The following is a 24,631-nucleotide window of genomic DNA, read 5'->3' on the forward strand; positions in this document are numbered from 1 at the left end:
ATTTAAAATTTAAGTCTTTTGCCACATAATAGCCTGTAAACTTTTTTGCAGTTCAAAAAATTTTCATGGCAACTCCCCATCTTATTATAAAGTATGGTAAAGATTCTACTACTTGCACATCTAGTTTTTATAAAATTAACCACATCGAGGACATCCTGTAAGAACAATCATTTTAATAAGTTTCTGTTACATGACTGGCATTGTGATAAACATGAAAGATACAAAGAAAGGCAAAAAACAGTACTTGCTTTCAAGGAGCTCATAGAGAATTAAATATAGAGAATAGAGTCTAATAGAGAATTAAATCCAATTAATATTTATTAAGTGCCTACTATGTGCCAGGTTCTGTGTTAAACACTGCGGATACAAAAGAGAGAAAAACAGTTCCTGCCCTCAAGAAGCTTACAATCTAATGTCTAAAGACAACATGCTAATAAATATATACAAAGAAAACTATAAATACAAGATAAATAGGAAATAATTAGAAGAGGGGAAGAACTGGAATTAAAAATTTTAGTTGGGATATGAAGGAAGCCAGGGAGATCAGTAGTCCCGATGAAGGAGGGACAGCGCTCCAGGCATGGGAGACAGACATAGCCAAGAGATGGAGTGTACTGTTTCTGGAGAAGAAAACTTGCAAATGGCTATATACAAACAAGTAATATACAGGACAAATTGGAGATGATCTCAGAAAGAAGGCACTAACATTAAGGCAGACCAGGCAAGACTTCTTGCAGAAGGTGGGATTTTATCTGAGAATTAAAGAAAGTCAGGAAAGCAGGAGCTGGAGACAAGGAGGGAGAACACTTCAAGCATAGGGAAGGGCCAGTGAAAATGCACAGTAAGAAGATGGAGTGGCTTATCTGAGGGAGAGCAAAGAGACTAGTGTTACTAGAGTGTAAAATAAGGAGTACAAAGTGTAAGACTGGAAAGAGACAGGTGAGGAAGGGGACAAGTTATGAAGGACTATAAAAGCCAGAGGGAGGAAGGAAGCCCAGGATAGAGTCTGGGGGACCAGGTATCTCAAGACCTTATTCTTCTCAGAAGCACTAAAATTGGCATAGAAATACATTAAATTCAACAGGGAATCAGGAACTAGGAAACAGACTGGGGGGAGGCTAGAAAAAATATAAAAGAGGGAGAGGAGAGTTACGGAGGGAACTTTCATAACAAAACATGATTCAACTTTGGAGGAGTGGCAATTAGAAGGACAGAAAATGTTGGGGATTGGCATTGATAAAGAGAGAAGGGGCAGAGGAATAGAAACAGACCTCTTTAATTATAAATTTGATTCCTTCACTTCCTCTTTTTTTTATACAAAGAAGGGTGGACCCCCTTTCTTGTATAAAATATAATGGTGAATTATACACATTATATGAGTCATACACAAATATCATAAGTGCAAGAGGGGGATGGAATGCTTCACAAAATGGAGGAGGGTAACGGAAAGAAGCAAAATCCAACAATGTTATTCACAAGATGCACACTTGGAACATAAAGCTAAACATCCCGTATTTACTGCTATAGTTCAACACAACACTTGCAAGTTCCACACGCATGTTTGAAGAGTTGTGTTAATTTTTACTTGGACTTAATGAATTCCTGTGACATATAACAAAAACATGTTAAAATTTATGAGAACATGATGGATTTTTATTGGTTCATACCTTGGGCTGGACTGTAAAATTTTTGCAGTCTTTCAGTGAATCAGCATTCAATAAAGATCTAGTTTTATAATTACATTGGGATTTTGTGTCTAGAGCTTTAGAAACTGTGCATGTGATATTAAGTGGCTCCTTTTGTCCCTCCTTGATTGAATTATTAACCACATCTGGTTTAACAAGTTCTTCATCTCTCGTGAAAGATCTAGAAAGTAACGATTTTTGGAGACAATCATCTTGTTTTTCTGTTTTGCTACAAATGCTTATGTTACCAATTACATTATCAGATTCTGTTTTATCATTAACAATGTTTTCTTCTTCACTTGAATCATCAGGTATAATAATTCTGGATACTTTCTTTTTTTTAAATGCAAAATTATTCTGTGTCCTAATTCGCTTTAATTTTGCAGAACGTCGTGTATGGTATTTTTTCCTTCCATCAGCAAAGCTGTCTTCGTTTAATAAGTTGAAATCAACACATACTTCTTCACTTGAATCATTGATAGGATGTTCTTCCTCATCACTAACACAGAAGCTGTCTCCAAAATAAGTTTCATCTTGTTCAGGAATCTAACAGAATAAAATTTCAAAATAAATATAACAGAATTTGAAGTTTTTACTGTAGTCCAAGTATTTGTTTATCATCTAGTATATTTATTCCATGACTATTATTAGACAACTAATGAAACTACACAGCTAGGTGGTGCAGTGGATAGAGCACCAGCCCTGAAGTCAGGAGGACCTGAGTTCAAATCTGGCCTCAGACACATAACATTCACTAGCTGTGTGACTCTGGGCAAATCACTTAAACTCAATTGCCTCACTAAAAAAAATAAAAAGAAAATAAAAAGAAAGATTGGGACTGCTAGGTGGCGCAGTGGATAGAGCACTGGCCCTGGATTCAGGAGGACCTAAGTTCAAATGTGACCTCAGACACTTGACACTTACTAGCTGTGTGACCCTGGGCAAGTCACTTAACCCTGATTGCCTCAGTCTAAAAAAAAAAGTGTGCGTGTGTGTGTGTGTGTGTGTGTGTGTGTGTATATATATGTATAATACATATACGTGAAATTTGATCTAATGAAGGTATAAGGTAATTGATAAAAATTTTGAAGAGTATCACTTCATATACTGACTCTTAGTTAATACAAAACAGTTAGGACCTAGATTAATTTCACCTCATTTGCATATTTAAATGATACTGTTTGGGTTTGGGTTTTTTTTTTTAAAGAAGATAAATTTTTTATAAAATAACCTATAAATATCAACTATAATACAGGTACTTTTTGTCATTTTAAAGGTAAGAAAAAGTTAATACTTTCACAAAATGGGTAATAAATCACAGTATTTCACAATACACCATGGAATAACATGGTCCCAAAATTATTGATGACGAATACCAAAGTATTAGTCATTTTTAACTATGAAGTGGGCTTTGGGTAAGTACTAGTATACGAGAAGTTACCTATCACCAGCTTAACACCAAGTGTCAAGACAGTAAGCCTTATTCTCTTCATTATGAAAGAAAATTAAACTATAACTAATATCAATCCTACCCTGTATATTGGATTTGGAGTTAAGGAATGTGGTTTCTAATTCTGGCTTAGCTATTTACTACCTATACAATTCTATTTCACTATGACACCCTGGGCCTAAGCATTCTTAAATCTTTAAAATAAGGTGGTTGAAGTAAATGATCTCTAGCATCCCTTCCAGCTGTAATCCTATAATCCTAATGACATCAGTATAGATGTAATATGGCACTTTAAGAATGCTTATTTAAGTATCTGGAGAGAAAAAGTATTGGATGATTCTTACCAATAATTACTAATTATTCCCAAGAAATAGTTTGGTCCTTCAGTAAGCAAACATGTATTACAGTATGCTTAGTCCTATGAGAAATGCTACTTTTGACTTGGTGTATGGTCCTATGGAGAGGTTATATGTAAGCAAGAGATACTTTCATTACAAAAATTCAGACAAGATAGGAAAGTTTTAAAAACCATAAGTAAAAATTATAGGTAAAAACATGTCACATGCCAATAGTCAATAACAATTTGGGGTTAAAAGGGCCCATGAAAATTCATCTAGTTAATTCTCCATCCTTTAGATATCACAGCTAAAATTTACCAGATTTCATTTTAAATAGTTACCAAAGAGATTACAAAACCTTTTTCAGTAACCCATTCAACCACATTAACAGGAAATTCTTACATACTGAAAATTCATACCTGTGAGAAAATATTCATGGAATCATATTTCTTGTGCACCATTTTATACATATTGCCTACCAATGGACTGCGAACAGACTGCAGATAAACACTTTTCATCTCAGAATCTACATGAAGAGAATTTAATTTTAAAAATATACATTAAAATATTAACCACAAAGATTAGTTAACTATAAACTAATCTAAGTTTAAATAAATCGTGTTCCTCAGGAAATGTTAACCACCTATTTTGAAGGACCAGGAAGTACCTTTGAAAAGCAATCTTTTAAAAGCTTAAAGGCTAAAATATGAATAAACTGACATCGGGGATGATTAAATAAATATTTCTAAATGCTTACTATATGCAAGGCATTTTACAAAATCCATAAAGATATAATTAGGAGAATGATAAAAAGTAGAATGTGAGAAGGTAAGGGGAACAGATATAAAAGATGAGAAAAGTAATTTAATTTCAGCTTAGGGGTGAGAGAATGATCCGAAAAAATTTCAGGGAGGAGACAGCACATCAGGAAGACCTTCTAAGCAAAAGAAGCTTTTTAAAATGTACATGAAGAGGGGAATGCTTTCCAGGTATAAGAGAAAGTCTCTGAAAATTTATTAATTTATAAATAGAAAAGGATAGGAAGGATTTAAAAACCAGACAATAATTGAGCCTGTCTTTTACATGCCTGAAAAGAGTAAAGGCAAGATGGAACCAGACTACAGAGGGTCTAAGCTTTGTCAAGTGAAGAGGAGAGCAGATGAATTACTAGGCTGCGAATTCTGTTTCTGAGGAATCAGACTGTCCTCAGTTCCTGACTCCTTCCTAAATTGTACTTCGGGGAAGACCATCATGGGAGGATGTTACCTCGAGGTAGTGATTAAGCTCCAAGGAAGTGTCAGAGATTTCCTTGGGAGAGCAGGCCTAAGAGAACTAACCTTTAATTCTTTACTGAGCCCCAAGAGGTTATATAAAACCCTCTCTGCCACAGAGGGCTTTGGGTCCATGTAGCACCAGGACACTGTCCTGCATGTCAACTTGTACTTCTGGTAATGGGTAAGTTGTATAACCTACAGCAGGTCAAAGGAAGCCAGGGCTATTTGTGCCACATAATGTTTAGAAGGAACAGACCACACAAGGGCTGTAGATTTCCCTCTTATCTGAGTTATTCTTCGCCTCATAACTGTGTCTCTTCCATTGGGGCATTTTCAGCACCCAGTAATTTAAACCCAAGGACTAATCCACTTATCCATTACATTGACACACCAAGAGGAGCTTGTACTTTATCCTAATAGCAAAGGGGAGAAAATGAGGTATTTTGACCAGGGAAGTGATATGGTCATATCTATGCTTTGGGAAGATTATTTTTGTGACTGGATGAAGTAAGAGATGGAGAAGGCAAAAAAAAAAAAAAAAATGGAGGCAGGGAAGCCAGTAAAGGTCCTACTACAACTGATAATGCAGAGGTAATTAAGACTTTAATTAGAGTGGTGGCAATTGAGAAGAAGGCATGAATACAAGAGACAGATTAGACAAAACTGTTCATGAATTCAATGTACAATGCAGAATTTAACTCCTTTGAGTGATGTTAGTTTAATAAGAATTGAAAGAATTATTTAACACTACACTAAATTATAATCATCTTTCCATAATCATTGCCTATATAGCATAGCTTCTAATGCAAACCAAATAAAACTTAGAGCATGAGCAAAGGCAAAAGGATTTTAAAACAATGAGAATAACAATGACAGTGGCATTTACCATTTAGAACCTGTGAAAGTTGAGTCCCATCATTTAGGAAGCCAACTAGTAAGGAATCTTGTTCATTTTCTGATTTTTCACTTTCATCAGATGAAATACTTTCTGCATCTTGTGAAATCTCTGCTTCTTCATCTAAAAATTGCCTGCCTTCATGCTAAGAAAAATAAAGGAACAGCTTAAAATAAACATTCATTTTTTTTAACACCTGGAAGAAACCAGTACCAAAGCAATGACAACAGCCTACGTGAAAAAACAACAACAAAAACCCAGGAAATGACACTGAGAAATACATCTAGAATACCTAATTTAATCTGGCCTTCTTCAAGAATCACATTCAAATCATCTGAGTTGGTTCATGCCAGTAAACTGCATATTTCTAATTAATCCCTGAACATCTTGACATTTCAAATCATTTTATGGTGGAAGATAAAACAGTTCTATAAAGTGGGACAGCAAAGAATATTGGATAGAGGAAACTCCCAGCACCTAAAGAGAGTTCTTTCCTGATGTTTTGAACCATATCAGTAATTATGAAAAACAATATTAATGTGTATTGTTTTAATGCCATGCACACAAATTATAACTTAGGAAATTTTTTATTTCCATGAAAAATGTGTCTTACTTTGACAATTTCTCATGCAGTATTACAAAACCAAAGAGTATTTCAATCCCAAGAAACAGCCATTACCATTGAAACACAAATTTAGTATCTTTAGTTTTTTATAAAATCTGAAACTTTGGCTCAAATAACTTTTTAAATGTTTTGAAGTTTTTTTTTTCTTTCTAGATACAATTTGATGAGGTTGTTTCATCTTGTTTTACTAAGATAAATTTGAAAGCGGGAAAATCTTTCATGAAAATGGCAGTGTCAAAGTGAATTAATATGGATATAAATCCTTTTATAGGAAAATACTGGTCTTAACTAGAAATTTACTTCATTAAAAATAGGGAAAAGCCATTCCCAATTATACTTCTGTGTTTCAAGGATACATGCTCTTGTCTGAGTCATGCTGCCTCTGCTGATAAAGATTGTCATGAAGAGGCAGGAGAACAAGTGCCACAGACTACAGCTTATGGAGCTGAGAATGTTTTCTACGATGTAAAATAAAGTTTTATCACATTTTGAAATGTAAAAGCCCTTCTTAGCTCCCTGGTCATTTTATGGTGGGAGGCTAGATTTTGCCTCTGGGCTGCAGTCTGCAAACCCCTGCTCTATATGTTCCACATCTGTAAAATTGAGACAATAATATTTCCATTACCTATCTCACAATGTGCCTTGTAATCTTTAGAACACCTAACCTCTCTACAACTTTGTCTTCAAGTATTGCTGTAGTTAAAAAAAATATGCAAACACACTGGAGCCACCCTAGCACTGAACTCCTCTAAAATCAGTTAAGTTGATTCATGAATGACAGCATGGCAGGAAAAGAGCCTTGGAGAACCCAGGGTCACCTGAAACCATAATGAGGCATCAGAAGAAGCCTTTAGTAGAGAAGTTGCTAATTATTTTTTTAAAGTCAATAAACAAACAAACAAAATAGAATTACCAGGAAGGAATTAGAAAGCGCACCTTTAGGTTTCTATAACTTTTGGGGGCTCTCATACTTGTGGGACGATTCCTGTTATTGCTCTGGAAATCATCTTGAGTTAGAACTGGTTTATGAAAATCTGTGCTTTCATCACTAGATGATTCTGACTATAATAAACAGAAAAAAATGTATAAGATAAACTAAAAGATGATGACGGTTATTATTATAGCATAAAATACCACCCCTCAAAGAAAAAATGTAAACTGGACAGAAGTCCAGCAAGAATTCCTAGACGAGTTAAAGAAGGGGCTAAAAAGGATTTAAAAAACCAAGTGAGAGCTATAGAAGAAAGACATGAGAAGAGAATTAACAGCGTGGTTAAAAAAAGGTACAAAATCTTATAGAAAATAACTCCTTGAAAATTAGAATTGTCCAAATGAAAGCTAATGAATCCATAAGACCTCAATAAACAATAAAACAAAGTCAAAAACTGGAAAAAAGGGGGCAGCTAGGTGGCGCAGTGGATAGAGCACCGGCCCTGGATTTAGGAGGACCTGAGTTCAAATCTGGCCTCAGACATATAATACAACTAGCTGTGGGACCCTGGGCAAGTCACTTAGCCACATTGCCAGCCCCCCCAAAAAAAACTGGAAAAAAAATAGAAGAAAATGTAAAATATCTCATAGGAAAAAAAAATGACCTGAAAAATAGATTGAGATGAGGTAATTTGAGAATCACTGGATTTCTTGAAACTTGTGAGCAAAAAAAGAGCCTAAACATTGTATTTCAAGAAATTACAAAGGAAAATTGACCAGATATTTCAGAACAAGACGGCAAGGTAGAAATGGAAAAAAAAAAACAAAAAACACAGGTCACCTCCTGAAAAAAACATTTATGCACCAAATGGTATCGCATCCAAATTCTTAGAGGAGAAGTTCAGGGAGTTACAGGAAGAAATAGACAGCAAAACTATACTAGTGGGGGACCTCAACCTCCCCCTCTCTGAACTAGATAAATCTAACCACAAAATAAACAAGAAGTTAAGGAGGTGAACAGAATATTAGAAAAGTTAGGTATGGTAGACCTCTGCAGAAAACTGAATGTGGTTAGAAAGGAATATACTTTTTTCTTGGCAGTACATGGCACCTACACAAAAACTGACCATGTACTAGGGCATAAAAACCTTACAATCCAATGCAGAAAGGCAGAAATATTAAATGCATCCTTTTCAGATCATGATGCTATAAAAATTATATGTAATAAAGGGCCATGGAAAGATAGACTAGAAAATAATTGGAAACTAAATAATCTAATCCTAAAAAATGAATGGGTCAAACAACAAATCATAGAAACAATCAATAAACTCATTCAAGAGAATGACAATAATGAGACAACATACCAAAACTTATGGGATGCAGAGAAAGCAGTTCTTAGGGGAAATTTTATATCTCTAAATGCTTACTTGAATAAAATAGACAAAGAAGAGATAAACAAATTGGGCACACAACTAAAAACACTAGAAAAAGAACAAATTAAAAATCCTCAATTAAACACCAAATTAGAAATACTGAAAACCAAAGCAGAAATTAATAAAATTGATATTAAGAAAACTATTGAACTAATAAATAAAACTAAAAGCTGGTTTTATGAAAAAAAAAAAACAATAAAATAGATAAACCTTTGGTCAATTTACTTAAAAAAAGGAAGAAGAAAACCAAATTACCAGTATTACGTGCTACCTAAGTGCCAAGCATCATGATAATGTGATAAAGAAAGCAAAACTATCTATCTCATATCTGCTTTAATCACAGGAACAAAAACAAATGTCAACAGTCCATTTTGCTGACCGCTTAGAATTTGTTTTCAGTCATTCAACTGTGTTCGACTCTTCATGTCCCCATATGGGGTTTTCTTGGCAAAGCTACTGGAGTGGTTTGCCATTTCATTTTCCAATGGACTAAGGCAGAGGTTAAGTGATTTGCCAAAGGTCACAAAGCCAGTGAATGTCTGAGGCTGGATTTGAACTCAGGTCTTCCTAACTATAGGCCCAGTGCTCTATCCTCTGAGCTACCTAGTAGTCTAGAATACAACCATCAAAAAAAAAACCAAAACAGTAGAACTTCAGGATTTGTAACATTTGTAATTGGTGATAAAAACCAGACTAAGGAATTAGTCTAAGAGTTAGATGGAGTTCTGTGAACAAGCATTTCAATGAGGTTCTTTCAGTCTGACAATTTTGCATGACTTAGGTGTATGTTCAGCATGAAAAAGAAAAGGACCAAGCATTTATTAAGTGCCTACTATGGACGTACCAGGCTCTGAGGTAGTCACTTTAGTGCTTACAATCTAATTAGTCAGTGGGAAGTCACATTTTATTGTGTATTTTTAACATAGGTCTAGTCTAAACCGAGGTATACAATGTCACATGAATTTAACTACATGACCAGCCTTTTCAAGGACAATAAAAGTCAAATAAATGCAAATAAAACTACTAACAAGGTCCAAAAGTCCTTGAAGAAAATAAAAATTTCAAGAATTATATACATATTTTGCTGAGCAAAATGGTTTTCAAGGGGGTAAATATTTGAAAGAATAAGAGGAGACAAAAGGAAAAAGGCATTTGTTCTACTCTCAACTTTTCAGTTATGCATGTAATTTTAAATAAGACAAATGAGACAAACCCAGAAAGAAATTAAAAGTAATTGGTAGTTACTATAACTAGATTTGGTCAATTTCATTGAATAGCAACTTACTGTACTTAATAGGTGTTTACATTTCTTAACAGCACAAAGAGGAGATTCAACATCACTGCTCTTCCCAACCTATCCAAACAAATTAAAAGATAACATTCTTTAGAAAGAAATGGACCTTTCCAATTGATTACACTGTTGCTTTTGTTGAATAACTCACTTTTGGGGATTTCAGATGATCCTTTTTCACCTTTTTACTCTCTCTTTGGAAAACCACATCGTCTTCACTTCCAATGCTATTTCCTGCAGAAAAAAAAATATTAAAATGGTTAACAATCACTGGGAAAATATATACTTCTTTATTTATGAAATAAGCACATAGCAGCACACAATTTAGGGCTGGAAAAAGCCCTTAAAGACTACCTAATTAAAACCCTCTCACTGTAGAGATAAAGGTGTGCTAAGATATTAGACCAAGGTCACAGAGAAAAGGAGGCAGAGCTGGAATTTAAACCCAGATCTAGTGTTCTTCCCATACATTGTACCAGGGGGCAAGGGGAGATAGTGGGGGAGACTGGGTCTTCTGATTGCCCAGGCTAGAAGTGCTAGAATCCAGACTATAAAAGGCCATTTTTATAGGCACAATATCACTGCTTATCTTTACAGAAGCTTTGACTTACTCCTGGATCCATTAGCTCTTCCTCAATCAATATGAAGGTCTCTCAATACCAGGAGCTCAATATATTGGCACCTCACTTTGTATTCACTCACTAGGCACAGGCCCTACTACAGCTTATAACTCCCTCTCAAGTGATTCCCTACCCCTCTCGGCCTCCTCAGTAGCAGGGTCTATAGGTGTGCAGTAGTATGCCCAGGTACCACACACTGCATTTATTTTTTTTTTAAGGCAATTGGGGTTAAGTGACTTGCCCAGGGTCACACAGCTAGTAAGTGTCAAGTGTTTGGTCTGAGGCCGAATTTGAACTCAGGTCCTCCTGACTTCAGGGCTGGTGCTCTACCCACTGTGCCACCTAGGTGCCCCAACGCACTGCATTCTTAAAAGGAAGAAATAGAAAAGTAGAGTTTAGAGGCACAGAATGAGAAGTGACTTCTACAGCTGTGAGAAAGAATTCCTAACTAAAAAAGAAATAGGGATAGGGAATGAATGAAAATCATTTTTGACTACCTAAAAAGATCCTTTCAACTACATAAAATTTAAAAATCTCTGCATGAAAAACATCAATATAGCTAGGATAAAGCAAACTGTCAATTGGGAAAAATATCTTTGCATCAAATATTTGACAAAACATAAAAGATATGTAATGACATATAAGACATATATGTATATACACATACAAGATATATAAGGAAATATATAATATATAAGGAAACAATAGACAAGAAGTCAAAGCATATGAATGATTTTCAAAAAAACATTTGTAAACTATGAACAACCATATGAAAAACTGCTTCAAAGCATTAGAGAAATGAAAATTTTAAAAACTCTGAGGTTTTGCCTCACATGCAACAAAATGACAAAAAATGGCAAAATGGCATAAAAAACTGAAGGGACTGCAGGAACACAAGCAAATTAACATTCTAGTAGTAGAGGCATGAAGTGATTTTGGAAAGTTTGGAAAATTTTGGGGAAAAAAATTGTAATTATATATGAACAATCACTAAGCTGTTCATACTATTTGACTCTTCACTGCTGAGAATATACCCAAAGGAGGTTAAAAAAGGGGGGTGGGGGTGGGAAGAAATGCTCGAAAAATGACAGAAGTCATAGCAGCACTATTTATGGTAGAGCAAGACTAGAAAAAAGGTGGGTACCTATTGATTGATAAATGGCTAACCACTACATTAAGCGAGTTAGCTGTGTTTCTGGTAAAGGAGGAAACAAGATAGGTTGTCGCTTAGCCAAGGTTCTCCAAGAAACTCCATGGGAAAAAGAAAAAGTGAAAGATGAAGCAGTGATCAATAACACAAAAGGGAAAAACAAGAGGCTCCTCCATTCAGTCCAGAACAACATAAAAAGATGCCACAAGCACTTTGGCCAGGGGCAAAATAAAGAAACTTGCAGCAATGTGATCTCTAGTAAATGAGGCTTGAAGCCAATGGGATTTCAACCATGGCCAGCTAGGGCCCTAAGAGGAAAACAAATAAAGACCCTAGTAGGTCAGTGAACAAGGAGAGATGGAAAAGAGATGGACAGTGTGTGCATGCCTCGTGGCCCTCCAGGAAGCCCCAAACCAGAAAGAAATAAAGACAGCTCCTATTAAGTGTCTGCCCAGGGAAAGTAGAACAGTGAAACAACTAGGCAGTCCACATCAGGGGTGCTCCAAGAAGCATGAAACACACATGATCTCCAATACTCAATGGGCACACAAAAGAATCAAGGAAACAGAAGTACCCTGGGGTACTGCAGTGACCCCAAAGCTTCTAATACCTAGCTAGGGCCTGTGACAATCACAGGAGACAAAAATCAATTCTCTCTCAGTGACTACACAAGAAGAAGGAGAAAAGACTAAGGAAAGTCAACACCTGTACTGGGACACCATAAGATGGAAACAGAAGCCAGGAACTGAGGCAGAGGATGGGACCAGCTGCCTGTCCCAGGCAAGAATCATGGAATAGAGAAGAAGGGGACTAGGTCTCAACCACCCCATCTGACAGTGAAGGAAGGAATGTAATCTTGATGTGGGACAATGTTCCAAACTAGAAACTGAGGCTGGTGACATGAGTAAATGGAAGGAAATTCCTAATACAATGAAAAAATACTATGGGTTAAGAGAAGCCCACTTCCAAACTCCAAAAGTAAAAACAAAATCTTAGAAAACGTAGAAATAAGGAACTTGAAGAGTGGATAGAAAAAAAAATGAAACAAAATTTATAGAAGTACATTAGAGATTTTGAGGGGAAAATGGAAAAAAAAATTACTTATGTAGTAAACTCCCTAAAATAAAGAATGAAGCCAACAAATCTCAATAATTCGCTGAGACAACAATATTAGAACAAAGTGAAGATTGTTACAGCCACCATCCAAGGCTGGGATTCAATTGAGGCCAGCCACCCTAGGCCACACACTGCTCCCCTGACTTCAACTCCAACCATGGCTTGATGCAAGATAAGCATATTGAGGGGCAGCTAGGTGGCGCAGTGGATAGTGCTCTGGCTTTGGAGTCAAGAGGACCTGAGTTCAAATCTGGCCTCAGACACTTGACACTTACTAGCTGTCTGACCTTGGGCAAGTCATTTAACCCCAACTGCCTCACCAATCAAAGCAAAAAACAAAAAAAAAGTGGAGAAAAAAAAGATAAGCATATTGGGCACTGGTTAGGGTCATCTTAGGCAGTAGACCAGCAGAGTGGCAACAGCATTTTCACCTATTTCATGGGGTTCAAGGACTCGAAGGACCACAGATGGTGCCTGGACTATATGCAGTCTAAGTCAGTTATCCATAAGTCCCTAAAGTACTCTGCTAAGTTAGGGAGAAGAAAAAAGGTTACAACTAAACATAACTTACTCTTCAAAACTGAATATTATCCTGAAGGGGAGAAAAAAGAGATCTTAAATAATGACGATTACCTTCAAGCATTCCTCATGAAAAGACCAGAGCTAGTTAAAATTTATGAAACACAAACACAGAAGACAAGAGAAACCTAGAAAGATAAATAAAGAAGTAAACTAGGCCTGTGTGTGGTTTTGTTTTATTTTGTTGGTTTTTTTTTTAATGGATTTTTTTTTTGGGGGGTGAGGCAATCAGGGTTAAGTGACTTGCCCAGGATCACACAGGTAGTTAAGTGTTAAGTGTCTGAGGCTGGATTTGAACTCAGGTCCTCCTGACTCCAAAGCCAGAGCTCTATCCACCGTGCCACCTAGCTGCTCCCTATTTTGTTGGTTTTAAGAAGCGAAAGGGAGAGAAAGAGGAATACACTAGGGGAAAAATGAGGATGAGAAGGAATTTAAAATGTCTCCTAAGTGGTGACAAATATAGAAGAGAGGATAAGCAGTGCAAGAATCTCATGAAATTCACTTTCATCCAAACCAGAAAAAGGGAGGTTAAAACTCTCTCTTTCTCTCTCTGTCTCTCTCACTCTCTCTCTCTCTCTGTCTCTTTCACACACACATACACACACACACACACACACACATACGTATGCAGACAGACACAGAGAATTTTGTGGAAACCTGTATTAAATTCAAGAAGGAAAAGAGGCCAGAACAGGAAGACAGAAGAGGAAGGTTTAAGAGGAAAAGAAGACTTGAGGAGGGAATATTCACAAGGAGAGCAAGTTTCAACTATGGAGGGCAGATCATAAAGAGGAGAACAGAAGGACAGAAATAAAGTACCAGAACCAGTGACTGAAGTCTAGACTGGCTGAAGACAGAAAGGAAGAGGAGTGAGATCAGACCACTTCAATTATAAATTACTAGTGTCAATCCCAATTCTTTTCTTTCCTGTTCTTTTAGATGAAGGAAGAGATAAAGAAAGAGTGAGTTGCCCTTATTATACTTGTTCTGTGTCTTCTATATACATATGCATAAACTATGTTCCTTCATCTTATGTGTTTCCCTACATCTGTTCCCTTGTTCCATGGGTGGTGTGTTAACCTCCAGAAAAGTATACCTATAAAGATGGAAGAAATCTTCCTTGTTACTGATTCTACTATGCCATTTAATTATCTTACTTAAAAAAAAAAAAAAGCTTATTAGGGCTATACTGAAACCTATGAAAGAAAAATATTGCTAGAACTTACATACAGCTTACTTCTAATTGAAATAACATATTAACAACTTACGCCTTAGATACTAACTGGAAATATAGGGGGTTTTTTATTACTGTTACAGAAAAAGCTTTCATATGATTTTACCTACACAAGTTCCCTTTTTTTCTTCTCCACAGAGAATAGCATACACACACACACACACACACACACACACACACTCACTCTATGAATACTATAAGAAAATAGTCTACAAATGAGGTTACAAATTCTACCGTTAAATTTTTATTACCAAACATTAGTCAATTTATTTTTTTGTTTTTCTATTTCAAACTATAGATTAATACAATACTCCTACGATCTATCCCCTTATATATTTAAATGTACACATTTACAAACCTTCCACAGCAGCTCAGTTAAACTAGTCTGTTCACTGTTCCTCAACTCACTTCTAATTTTCATAATCTTTCCCCTCTGTTACTGTGTTAACCCTCTGCTTAACTGACTGTCTATAGAACCCTGTGTCCTTTTAAGGGCACACTTGACATTTCTAAACTCATTGTTTTGACCATTCATTCTACCTTTATAATTTACTGCCTTGCGCCAATAATTCATATTTTCATGTGGATAACCTAATTTAGTTATTTAGATGAACTTCTCAAGAACAGGGATCCATATTTCTTTGCACTTCCATCAATATACAGAATAATGTTTTCCTTGCACATATTAGGCACAAAATAAATTATCTATTGATTGATATGGTTCTAGAAAATATTTTTGTTTCAAAGAACCAAGTATGATGAAGTACCAAATTTATAATTAAATTCAATTTCAATAAATTCTTATTAAGACTCTACAATGTGAAAGGCACTATACTAAGTACTAGGAACAGAAATGTAAAAGTAAAATGGCTCCTTACCACAAGGAACTGACAGTCTACTGGTAGGCTATAAAATCTGCAAAGATAAGTAAATATAAGGTACTTAAGGACAAAACATTAGCAACCAATAGCAATAGAGGATGTAGAATGGAAGTAGAGTTTTGAAGTATAATAAAGATTCTGAAAGGTGGCAATAAGAGGAGTACATTTCAGAAATTAGAAATGGCTTGCATAAATGAGTAAAGGTGGAAGATGGAATACTCAGTTCAGGAAATAGTTCCGTTTGGCTAAAACACAAAGAAGAAAAATGTGAAGTATGGCTGGAAAAGTAAGCTGAAACCTGAGTGTAGTAGGCCACATGTGCCAGACTGAAGAGCATGTTTTCAATCACACAAGCAGCAGAGAGACAATCAAGTTAAGTGAGCAAGGGAATGATGTACTAAGACTATTTTGACAGTTATGGAAGATGGAATGGAGAAGACAAAGACTAGAGTTGGAGACACCAATTTGGAGACGACAATAGTCCAAAGCAGGAAGTAACAAGGGACAGCATATGTAACTTAGGCATACAAATTTCTAAAAGTTATAACGTTTTCCTGAATTTATTATTTCTAATGAAGTATTCATTCCTTAAAGGTATAATTTTATAATCTTACCTTCATCAGAATAATGGCAAGATTCAAACAAGTTAATCTGTTCATTGCTTTCAGTCTTTTCTGTTGTAATTCCTACTTTTTCAAAAGTGGAATTCAAGATTTTTTTAATGCTTCTTAGATTTACTTTTTTCTTGGTAGCTGATAACTCAAGTATGTCTTGTGTCATTGTAGAGAATGAATTCATTGGATTTGGTTTATAGAGTGGAGTGCTCATAACATTTTCTCCTACTGGTGAAGAAACTGAGGAAGCAGAAAAATTACCAGGAGACTCAAATTCTTTTTCTTTTGTCATGCTCATCGGAGAAAGCATGCAATCGGGGTACTGATTTTGTAGCATCGATGTTGTAGAAATGCTTCTTCTAATAATATTTTTATCGTATGTCCTTGGGGTACATTCTTTCCTTGGGCCATAATTTGTAGCTTCCTGCATGGTATTGGTATGGCTGCCAGAGAAACCCACTTTTAAATGGCCATTTTTGTTTACATCTTTTGCCAGCTCTGATTGTTCCTCATCAGAATCTGGACTACAAAATCCCAAATCAAAATTAACAGAGAATAACTCTTTTGAACAGTCAAAAATACTATCATCACTCTGGGTTTTTTCCTTCCCTACTCCTTCCAAATTTTCAAGAGAAGTTCCAATCTTGGTACTGTGATTTAATGGAATTTTGGTTTCTGAATCAGAATCTAGCAAACACTCATCAGAAATGTGAAATGGAGATACTTGTACCACTTCGCTTGTAAGAGCATCATCTGATAAAGATAAACATCTAGAGTTATTTTTCAAATAAAGAGGATTCATCTGATTAAATTCAGAATCAGTATCTTCAGAAAACTGTCTTTCCTGATCTTGCTCAATACTTACTTTTTTCATGAGTGTCTTACAAACCCCATTGTGTTTTTTTTTAACTAAACATTTTTCAGGAGATGCATTTACTTGAGCATGATCAACAGTTGTTACTTTGTCATTTTTTACATGTATGTGTATTTCATTCTCATGTTCATCACAATTTGGTCCATCAAGCATCATATCAGAATAACTGGATATATCATCTTGTAAATTTTTAAATGATGATGTCCTTAGGATTTCATCTTTCAAACTATAAAGTGCATCAAGAGGAGGAGGAGACTGAGATAAAAATCTTTCTACATTGTTAAGTGTTTCTTTGGTCAGTAAAAGACAGTTGTCACACAACTGAGTAGCTGTTTTAAGTAAATAAGGATCTTCTTCAGAAAGATAAAACATGCTAGTTGAAATAATTTTTTTTTCATCAGTAAAATCATCATAACCAAATTCTATATGGTTTCCACCAAATAAACTTTCAGATTTATCTACTGATGAGCACTCTACTAACAGTTCACATAGCTGATCATGGGCAGTGCTTGTGTTTGCAACACTGTCTACATCTAATGCCACTTTATCAACTGGTGATGCTTCCTGATAATTACAACTAACAGTAGAACGTACTTCAGTTATTAAGGAATTGGCAATGTTGTCACTATTGCTTGCCTTACACTGATCTTTTGTCATTTCCTTAAGGACTTTGGTTTTTAAATAAAAGTTTTTATCAGATTTAAATTCTTGGGCACATTCTTCATCAAAATCTATTAATAAAGATGAACAATTTTGTTTCACATTCCTTTTAATAGCAGGTTTTTGTAGAGTAGTAGTGTTGACAGAGGCAGAAGAAGAATGTTTATTCCTGAGAATGCCTGATGTTGAACTAGTATCTCCTATTTGTAAGTGGGGTTTAAGTTCCAATTCATAGTTGCATTCATCCTGTTAAGAAAAGACAGAAAGTCATAAGAAGTCATTTTGTAACAACTTTTAAAGAATGGGGAACAATTTTCATTGTTTTTAAACGTATACAAGTGATTGTTTTTTTTCTAAATTGCCAAAACCAAAGATGGCAGAGTGAGGCAGGACCTCACCTGAGCTCTCCAAAATTCCCCTTCAAACAACTCTGGAATAACACCTTGAAACAAATTTTGGAGTGGTGAAGCAATTTCTCAGCCAAGGATAGCTTAGAAGGTCAGCAGGAAAGGTCTATCTCAGCAGGGTGGGAGGAAGCATAGTCTGGTACAGGCAGTGCCCAACCAAGCCAGCAGCAGGCCACACCCTAGTGGGCCTGCAGCAAGACGTAGAGCCCCAAAGAAAGACAGCAGTGAGGTCTCATGCCCAGCACAAACCAGCAGTAAGCCCCCAACCCTGGTGTGAGGTAGCAGCAAGGCTCTACACCCAGTGCAGGCCAGCAGCAAGACCCATCAAGTCCCAGCATAAGAAACTTGGGGCGCTACCCTCTGCACTACAAGAGCAGAGCCCAACTTTAACATAAAGTTAGAAGGCACAAAAGAGGCTGGAAAAAGTAAGCAAAAAACAAACAAAAAAAAAGACATGACATAGAAAGATACTATGGGGACAGGGAGAATGAAGGCACAAACTTAGAAGAGGAAAACAATGTCAAAACAGCTACATGCTAAGCCTCAAAGAAAAATGTGAATTGGTGTCAGGCCCAAAAAAGAATTGAAAGGGCTCAAAAAGGATTTTTAAAAATCAAGTAAGATGGGGCAGCTAGGTGGTGCAGTGGATAGAGCACCGACCTTGGATTCAGGAGGACCTGAGCTCAAATCTGGCCTCAGACACATAACACTTACTAGCTGTGTGACCCTGGGCAAGTCACTTAACCCCATTGCCTAGCCCCCCCCCAAAAAAATCAAGTAAAAGAAGAAAAGCTATGAAAGAAATGAGAGTACGGCAATAGAATCATGAAAAAAAAAAGCCAATGAATTGATAAAGAAAGCACAAAAAATAGGAAAAGATGTACAAAAATTCACTGAAGAAAACAACTCCTTAAAAAGTAGAATCGGTCAAATGGAAAAGGAGGTACAAAAGTTCAATGAAGAAAATAATTCTTTAAAAATTAGAACTAGGCAAGGGGGAAGCTAATGATTCTATAAGACATCATGAATCTGTCAAACAAAATCAGAAGAATGAAAAAATAGAAGAAAATATAAAATACCCTCATTGGAAAAACAACTGACCTGGAAAACAAATCCAGGAGAGATAATTTAAGAATTACTGGATTACCTGAAAACCATGATCAAAAAGAGCCTAGACATCATATGTCACAAAATTATTAAAGAAAATTACCTGATATCCTAGCATCTGTGGGTAAAATAGAAGTCAAAACAATCCACTGATTAACTCCTGAAAGAGATCCCAAAACGAAAACTCCCAGGAATATTATGGCCAAATTCATGAGCTCCCTGGCCAAGGAGAAAATAATGCAAACAGCCAGAAAAAAAAAAACAATTCAAATATCATGGAGCCACAGTCAGGCTTGCACAGGATTTAGCAGCTCCTACATTAAAAGATCAGAGGGCTCAGAATGATATTCCAGAAGGCAAAGGACCTAGGATTACAATAAAGAATCACCTACCCAGCAAAACTGAGTAAAATCCTTCAGGGAGAAAAATGGGCATTTAACAAAATAAAGGCATTTCAAGCATTATGAACGAAAAGACCAGAGCTGAACAGAAAATCTGATCTTCAAATACAAGATTGAAGTGAAGCATAAAAAGGTAGACATGAAAGAAAAAACATAAGGAATTCAATAAAGTAAAACTTTATATTCCAACATATATGGAATGAATGATATAAAACAGCATTTTGACTGGATGATATAAAAAAAAAATTAAGGGGTGAGAAAGAGAATTGCACTGAGAGAAGAGGGTAGGGATAAACAGAATGGGGTAAACAAACTCACAGAAAAGAGGAATGCTATTTACATATAACTATTACAGTAGAGGGGAACATGGGGGTGGTGGGAAAGGCTTGAACCTTACTTTCATCAGAATTGTCTCAAAGAGGGAATAAGATACACACAAAGTTAAGTATAGAAATCTGTGTTACCATATAAGGAAGTAGGAAGTGATGGGGATAAAAGAAGGAAGGGAGGGAGGGACACTGCTACAAGGGAGAGAGGACTGGAGGAGGCAATGGACAAAAGTAAAAACACCTGTAACAAAGGACAGGGTGAAAGGTGAGACAGAGAGAGAAGGAAAAATAGGATGGAGGGAAATACACAGTTAGCTACTATAATTGTAAATGTGAATGGGATGAACTTCCATAAAACGGAAGCTGATTACAGAGTGGATTAAAAACCAGAATCTTCCAATATGCTGTTTACAAGAAACACATCTGAAGCAGAGACACACACAAAGTAAAGGTGAGGGACTCAAGCACAATCTACTTATGCTTCAGCTGGAGTAAAGAAAGCAGGGGCAGCAATCATGATCTCAGACAAAGCAAAGTAGATCTAATTAAAAGAGAGAAGGAAGGAAATTATATCTTGACAAAAGGCACCACAGACAATGAAGTAATTATCAATACAAAACATATGCGCCAAATGGTATAATTTCCAAATTTTTAAGGCAGAAGTTAAATGACTTACAGGAGGAAATAGCCAGTAAAACTATACTTGTCAGAAACCTCAACTTTCTCCTCTCAGAACTAGATAAATCTAACCAAAAAATAAATAAGAAAGAAGCTAAGGAGGTGAACAGAATTTTAGAAAAGTTGGAAAAAAAAAAGAAAAAAAAAAGAAAAGTTGGATATGATAGATCTCTAGAGAAAACTGAATGGGAACAGAAAGCAATATGCCTTTTTTTCAGTGGTACATGGCACCTGTACAAAAACTGACCATGTATTAGGGCATAAAAGCCTTACAACCAAATGCAGAAGAGATATTAAATGCATCCTTTATAGATCATAATGCAATAAAAATTACATTCAATGTGGAATGACAGATTAAAAATTAATTAGAAACTAAATAATCTAATCTTAAAGAGTAAGTGGGTCAAATAACGAATCATAGAAAATAATCAATAATTTCATTAAAGAGTATGACAATAATAAGACAACACACCAAGAATACCAGTACTTAGGGCAAAATTTGTATCTCTAAACACATATCAATAAAATACAGAAAGAGTAGATCAATGAATTGGGTATGCAACTGAAAAATACTTAAAAAAAAAATTTAAATTCCCAATTGATAACCAAACTAGAAATCTTGAAAATCAAAGGAGAAATTAATAAAATTTAAAGTAAGAAAACCATTGAACTAGTAAATAAAACATTGTTTTATGAAAAAAAAACAGATAAACCTTTGGTTAATTTGATTTTAAAAAGCAAAGAGGAAAACCAAATTACAGTTATCCCTTCCACACTGCAAAGGTTAGGGGCTCAGTGCCCCCACAATCTGAGAAATCTGCATAAAATTTTTTGACCCTCCTTTCATACCAGAGAGCAAGCCTGAATTTTTTTCTTTTTCTTTCATGGGATGTTTATAGTACTTTACTTTAAAATTTGGGTTGACATTATACATACTTTATGCATTTCTGAGTTTCTAAACTTTTTCTATTTTTTCTGCTGATCTCTGCATGTCAGCTTCAGCTTCCACAAAATTCCAATTTAATTTCTTATACTGACCCACAATATACCAAAATCGTGATGGGAAAAGTCATGATGTGGAAGAGATAACCACATTAGCATCAAAAATGAAAAGGGTGAATTCACCACCAATGAAAAGGAAATTAAAGCAATTATCAGGAGATATTTTGCCCAGTTATATGCCAACAAATCTGACAATCTAAGCAAAATGGATGAATATTTACAAAAATATAAATTGCCCGGATTAACAAAAGATGAAATAGAATACTTAAATAACCTCATCTTAGAAAAACAAATTGAACAAGCCATCAATGAACTCCCTAACAAAAAATCTCCAGGGCCAGATGGATTCACGAGTGAATTCCACCAAACATTTAAAGAACAATTAATCCCAATACTGTTTAAACTATTTGGAAAAATAGGCAAAGAAAGAGTCCTACCAAATTCCTTTTACAATACAAATATGGTGCTGATACCTAAACAAGGAAAAGTAAAAACAGAGAAGGAAACTATACATCAATTTCCCTAATGAATACTCATGCAAAAATTCTAAATAAAACACTAGCAAAATACAATACAAAATTGTATATGCAGCAGTACATCACAAAGATCAAACACTATGACCTGATGGATTTATACCAAGAATGCAGGGCTGGCTCAATATTATGAAAACTATCAGCATAATTGACCAAATCAATAACTCAACTAACAGAAATCATATGATTATCTCAACAGATACAGAAAAGGCTTTTGTCAAAATACAACACCCATTCCTACTAAAAACACTAGAAAGCACAGGAATAAATGGAGCTTTCCTTAAAATAATATATAATATCTATCTAAAACCATCAGCAAACATTATCTGCAATAAGGATAAGCTAGGAGCCTTTCCAATAAGATCATGGGTGAAGCAAAGATGCCCATTATGACCATTATTATTTAGTATTGTACTGGAAATGTTAGCTATAGCAATAGAAGAAAAAGAAATGGAATTACAATAGGCAATGAGGAAATAAAACTATCACTCTTTGCAGATGATATAATGGTATGGTATAATTAGAATCCTAGAGAATCAATTAAAAAAACTACTTGAAATAATTAAAAACTTCAGCAAAGTTACAGGATATTAAAAAAAATCAGCATTTCCATATATTGCCAACAAAGCCCTGAAACAAGAGAAATTCTGTTTAAAATAAGTAGGCAAAGGGTAGCTAGGTGGCGCAATGGATAGAGCACTAGCCCTGGAGTCAGGAGGACCTGAGTTCAAATCTGACCCCAAGACACACGAAACTCACTAACTGTATGATCCTGGACAAGTCACTTAACCCTGACTGCCTCGCAAATAAATAAATAAATAAATAAAATGAGTAGGCAATATAAAATACCTGGGACTCTAGCTGCCAAGACAAGCCCAGGAATTATATGAATATAATTACAAAACACTTTTCAAACAAATAAAGTCAGATCTCAATTAGAAACGCTAATTGCTCATGGCTATGCCAAACCAATATAATAAAAAAGACAATTCTACATAAGTTAATTAACTTATTCATTGCCATACCAATTATACTACCAAAAATCTATTTTATAGAGCTAGAAAAAATAATAGCAAAATCATCTGGGAAAACAAAAGGTCAAGAATAGCAAGGGAATCAATGAAAAAAAAAAACATGAAGGAAAGTGGCCTAGCCATACTAGATCTCAAATTGTATTATAAAGTGGTAATCATCAAAACAGTCTGGTACTGGCTAAGAAATAGTGGTGGATCACTGGAACAGATAAGGTATACAATACATTGTAGTAAATGATCATAGTAATTTTATGTTTGATAAACCCAAAAATCTAAGCTTTTGGGATAATAACTCACTATTTGACAAAAATTGCTGGGAAATCTGGAAAACAATTTGGCGGAAACTAGATATAGAGCAACATCTCACACTATGTACCAAGATAAGGTCAAAATAAGTTCATGATTTAGGTATAAAGGTTAATACCGTAAGTACATTATGAGAGCAAGAAATACTTTACTTGTCAGATCTATGGATAATGGAAGAATTTAGGACCAAATAAAAGATAAAGAACATTAAGAGAGATAAAATGGATTATTTTGATTACATCAAATTAAAAAGATTTTGCACAAATAAAACCAATGCAACCAAGAATAGAAAGAAAGCAGAAAGCTAGGGAAAAAATTTTATAGCAAATTATCTTCTGACAAAAGGACCCATTCATCAAATACATATAGAATCAAATTTATAATACTGCAAATCATTTCCCAATTGATAAATGGTCAAAGGGTATGAAGTTTTCAGACGAAGAAATCAAAGCTATCTATACTTATATGAAAAAATGCTCTAAATCACTATCGATTACACAAATGCAAATTAAAACAAGTCTGAAGTACCATCTCACACCTATTAAATTGGCTAACATGACAGAAAAGGAAAACGATAAATGTTGGAGGGGATGTGGGAAAATTGGAACACTAATGCATTGTTGGTGGAGTTGTGAACTGATCCAACCATTCTGGAGAGCAATTTGGAATTATGCCCAAGGACTATAAAATTGTATATACCTTTTGATCCAGCAATACCACTACTAGGTCTTTATCCCACAGAGATTAAAAAGGGGGGTGGAGGGAGAAGCACCTATTTGTACAAAAGTATTTATAGCAACTTTCCATGGTGGCAAAGAATTAGAAATTAAGGGGATGCCTATCAGTTGGGGAATGGCTGAATAAGTTGTGGTATATGATTGGAATGGAACACTTTTGTTCCAGAAGAAATTACAAGCAGGCAGATTTCAGAAAAACCTGGAAAGGCTTACGTGAACTGATACAAAGTGAAGGGAGCAGAATCAGGAGAATGTTGTACACAACATTGCACAATGAACAGCTGTGAAAGTCTCAGCTTTTCTCAGCAATACAATGATCCAAGAGAATCCCAAAGGACTTATGATAAAAAATGCTATCCCTCTCCAGAGAAAGAATTGATGGAGTCTGAAAGCAGACTAAAGCATACTATTTATCATTTTCTTAATTTTTCTGTTTTCTTCCACTAAT

At 35.3% G+C, this 24,631-nt stretch overlaps 1 protein-coding gene across 1 annotated transcript in view; it reads right to left on the bottom strand.

Moving 5' to 3' along the window:
• The window catches only part of LOC114029978 (Fanconi anemia group M protein-like), an 89,715-nt gene that overhangs the window by 11,712 nt on the left and 53,372 nt on the right, over positions 1-24,631 (bottom strand). The window contains exons 14-20 of the mRNA XM_027844625.1: positions 16,116-17,895; positions 10,073-10,155; positions 9,916-9,984; positions 7,204-7,329; positions 5,634-5,787; positions 3,893-3,999; positions 1,668-2,231 (exon numbers count right to left, since the gene is read on the bottom strand). Of these exons, the coding sequence (XP_027700426.1) occupies positions 1,668-2,231; positions 3,893-3,999; positions 5,634-5,787; positions 7,204-7,329; positions 9,916-9,984; positions 10,073-10,155; positions 16,116-17,895 (2,883 nt within the window). The remainder of the gene's footprint in view (positions 1-1,667; positions 2,232-3,892; positions 4,000-5,633; positions 5,788-7,203; positions 7,330-9,915; positions 9,985-10,072; positions 10,156-16,115; positions 17,896-24,631) is intronic.

This window comes from Vombatus ursinus, unplaced genomic scaffold (assembly GCF_900497805.2).
Source record: "Vombatus ursinus unplaced genomic scaffold, bare-nosed wombat genome assembly UNPS02014945.1, whole genome shotgun sequence".
In the NCBI taxonomy this organism is placed as follows: Eukaryota; Metazoa; Chordata; class Mammalia; order Diprotodontia; family Vombatidae; genus Vombatus; species Vombatus ursinus.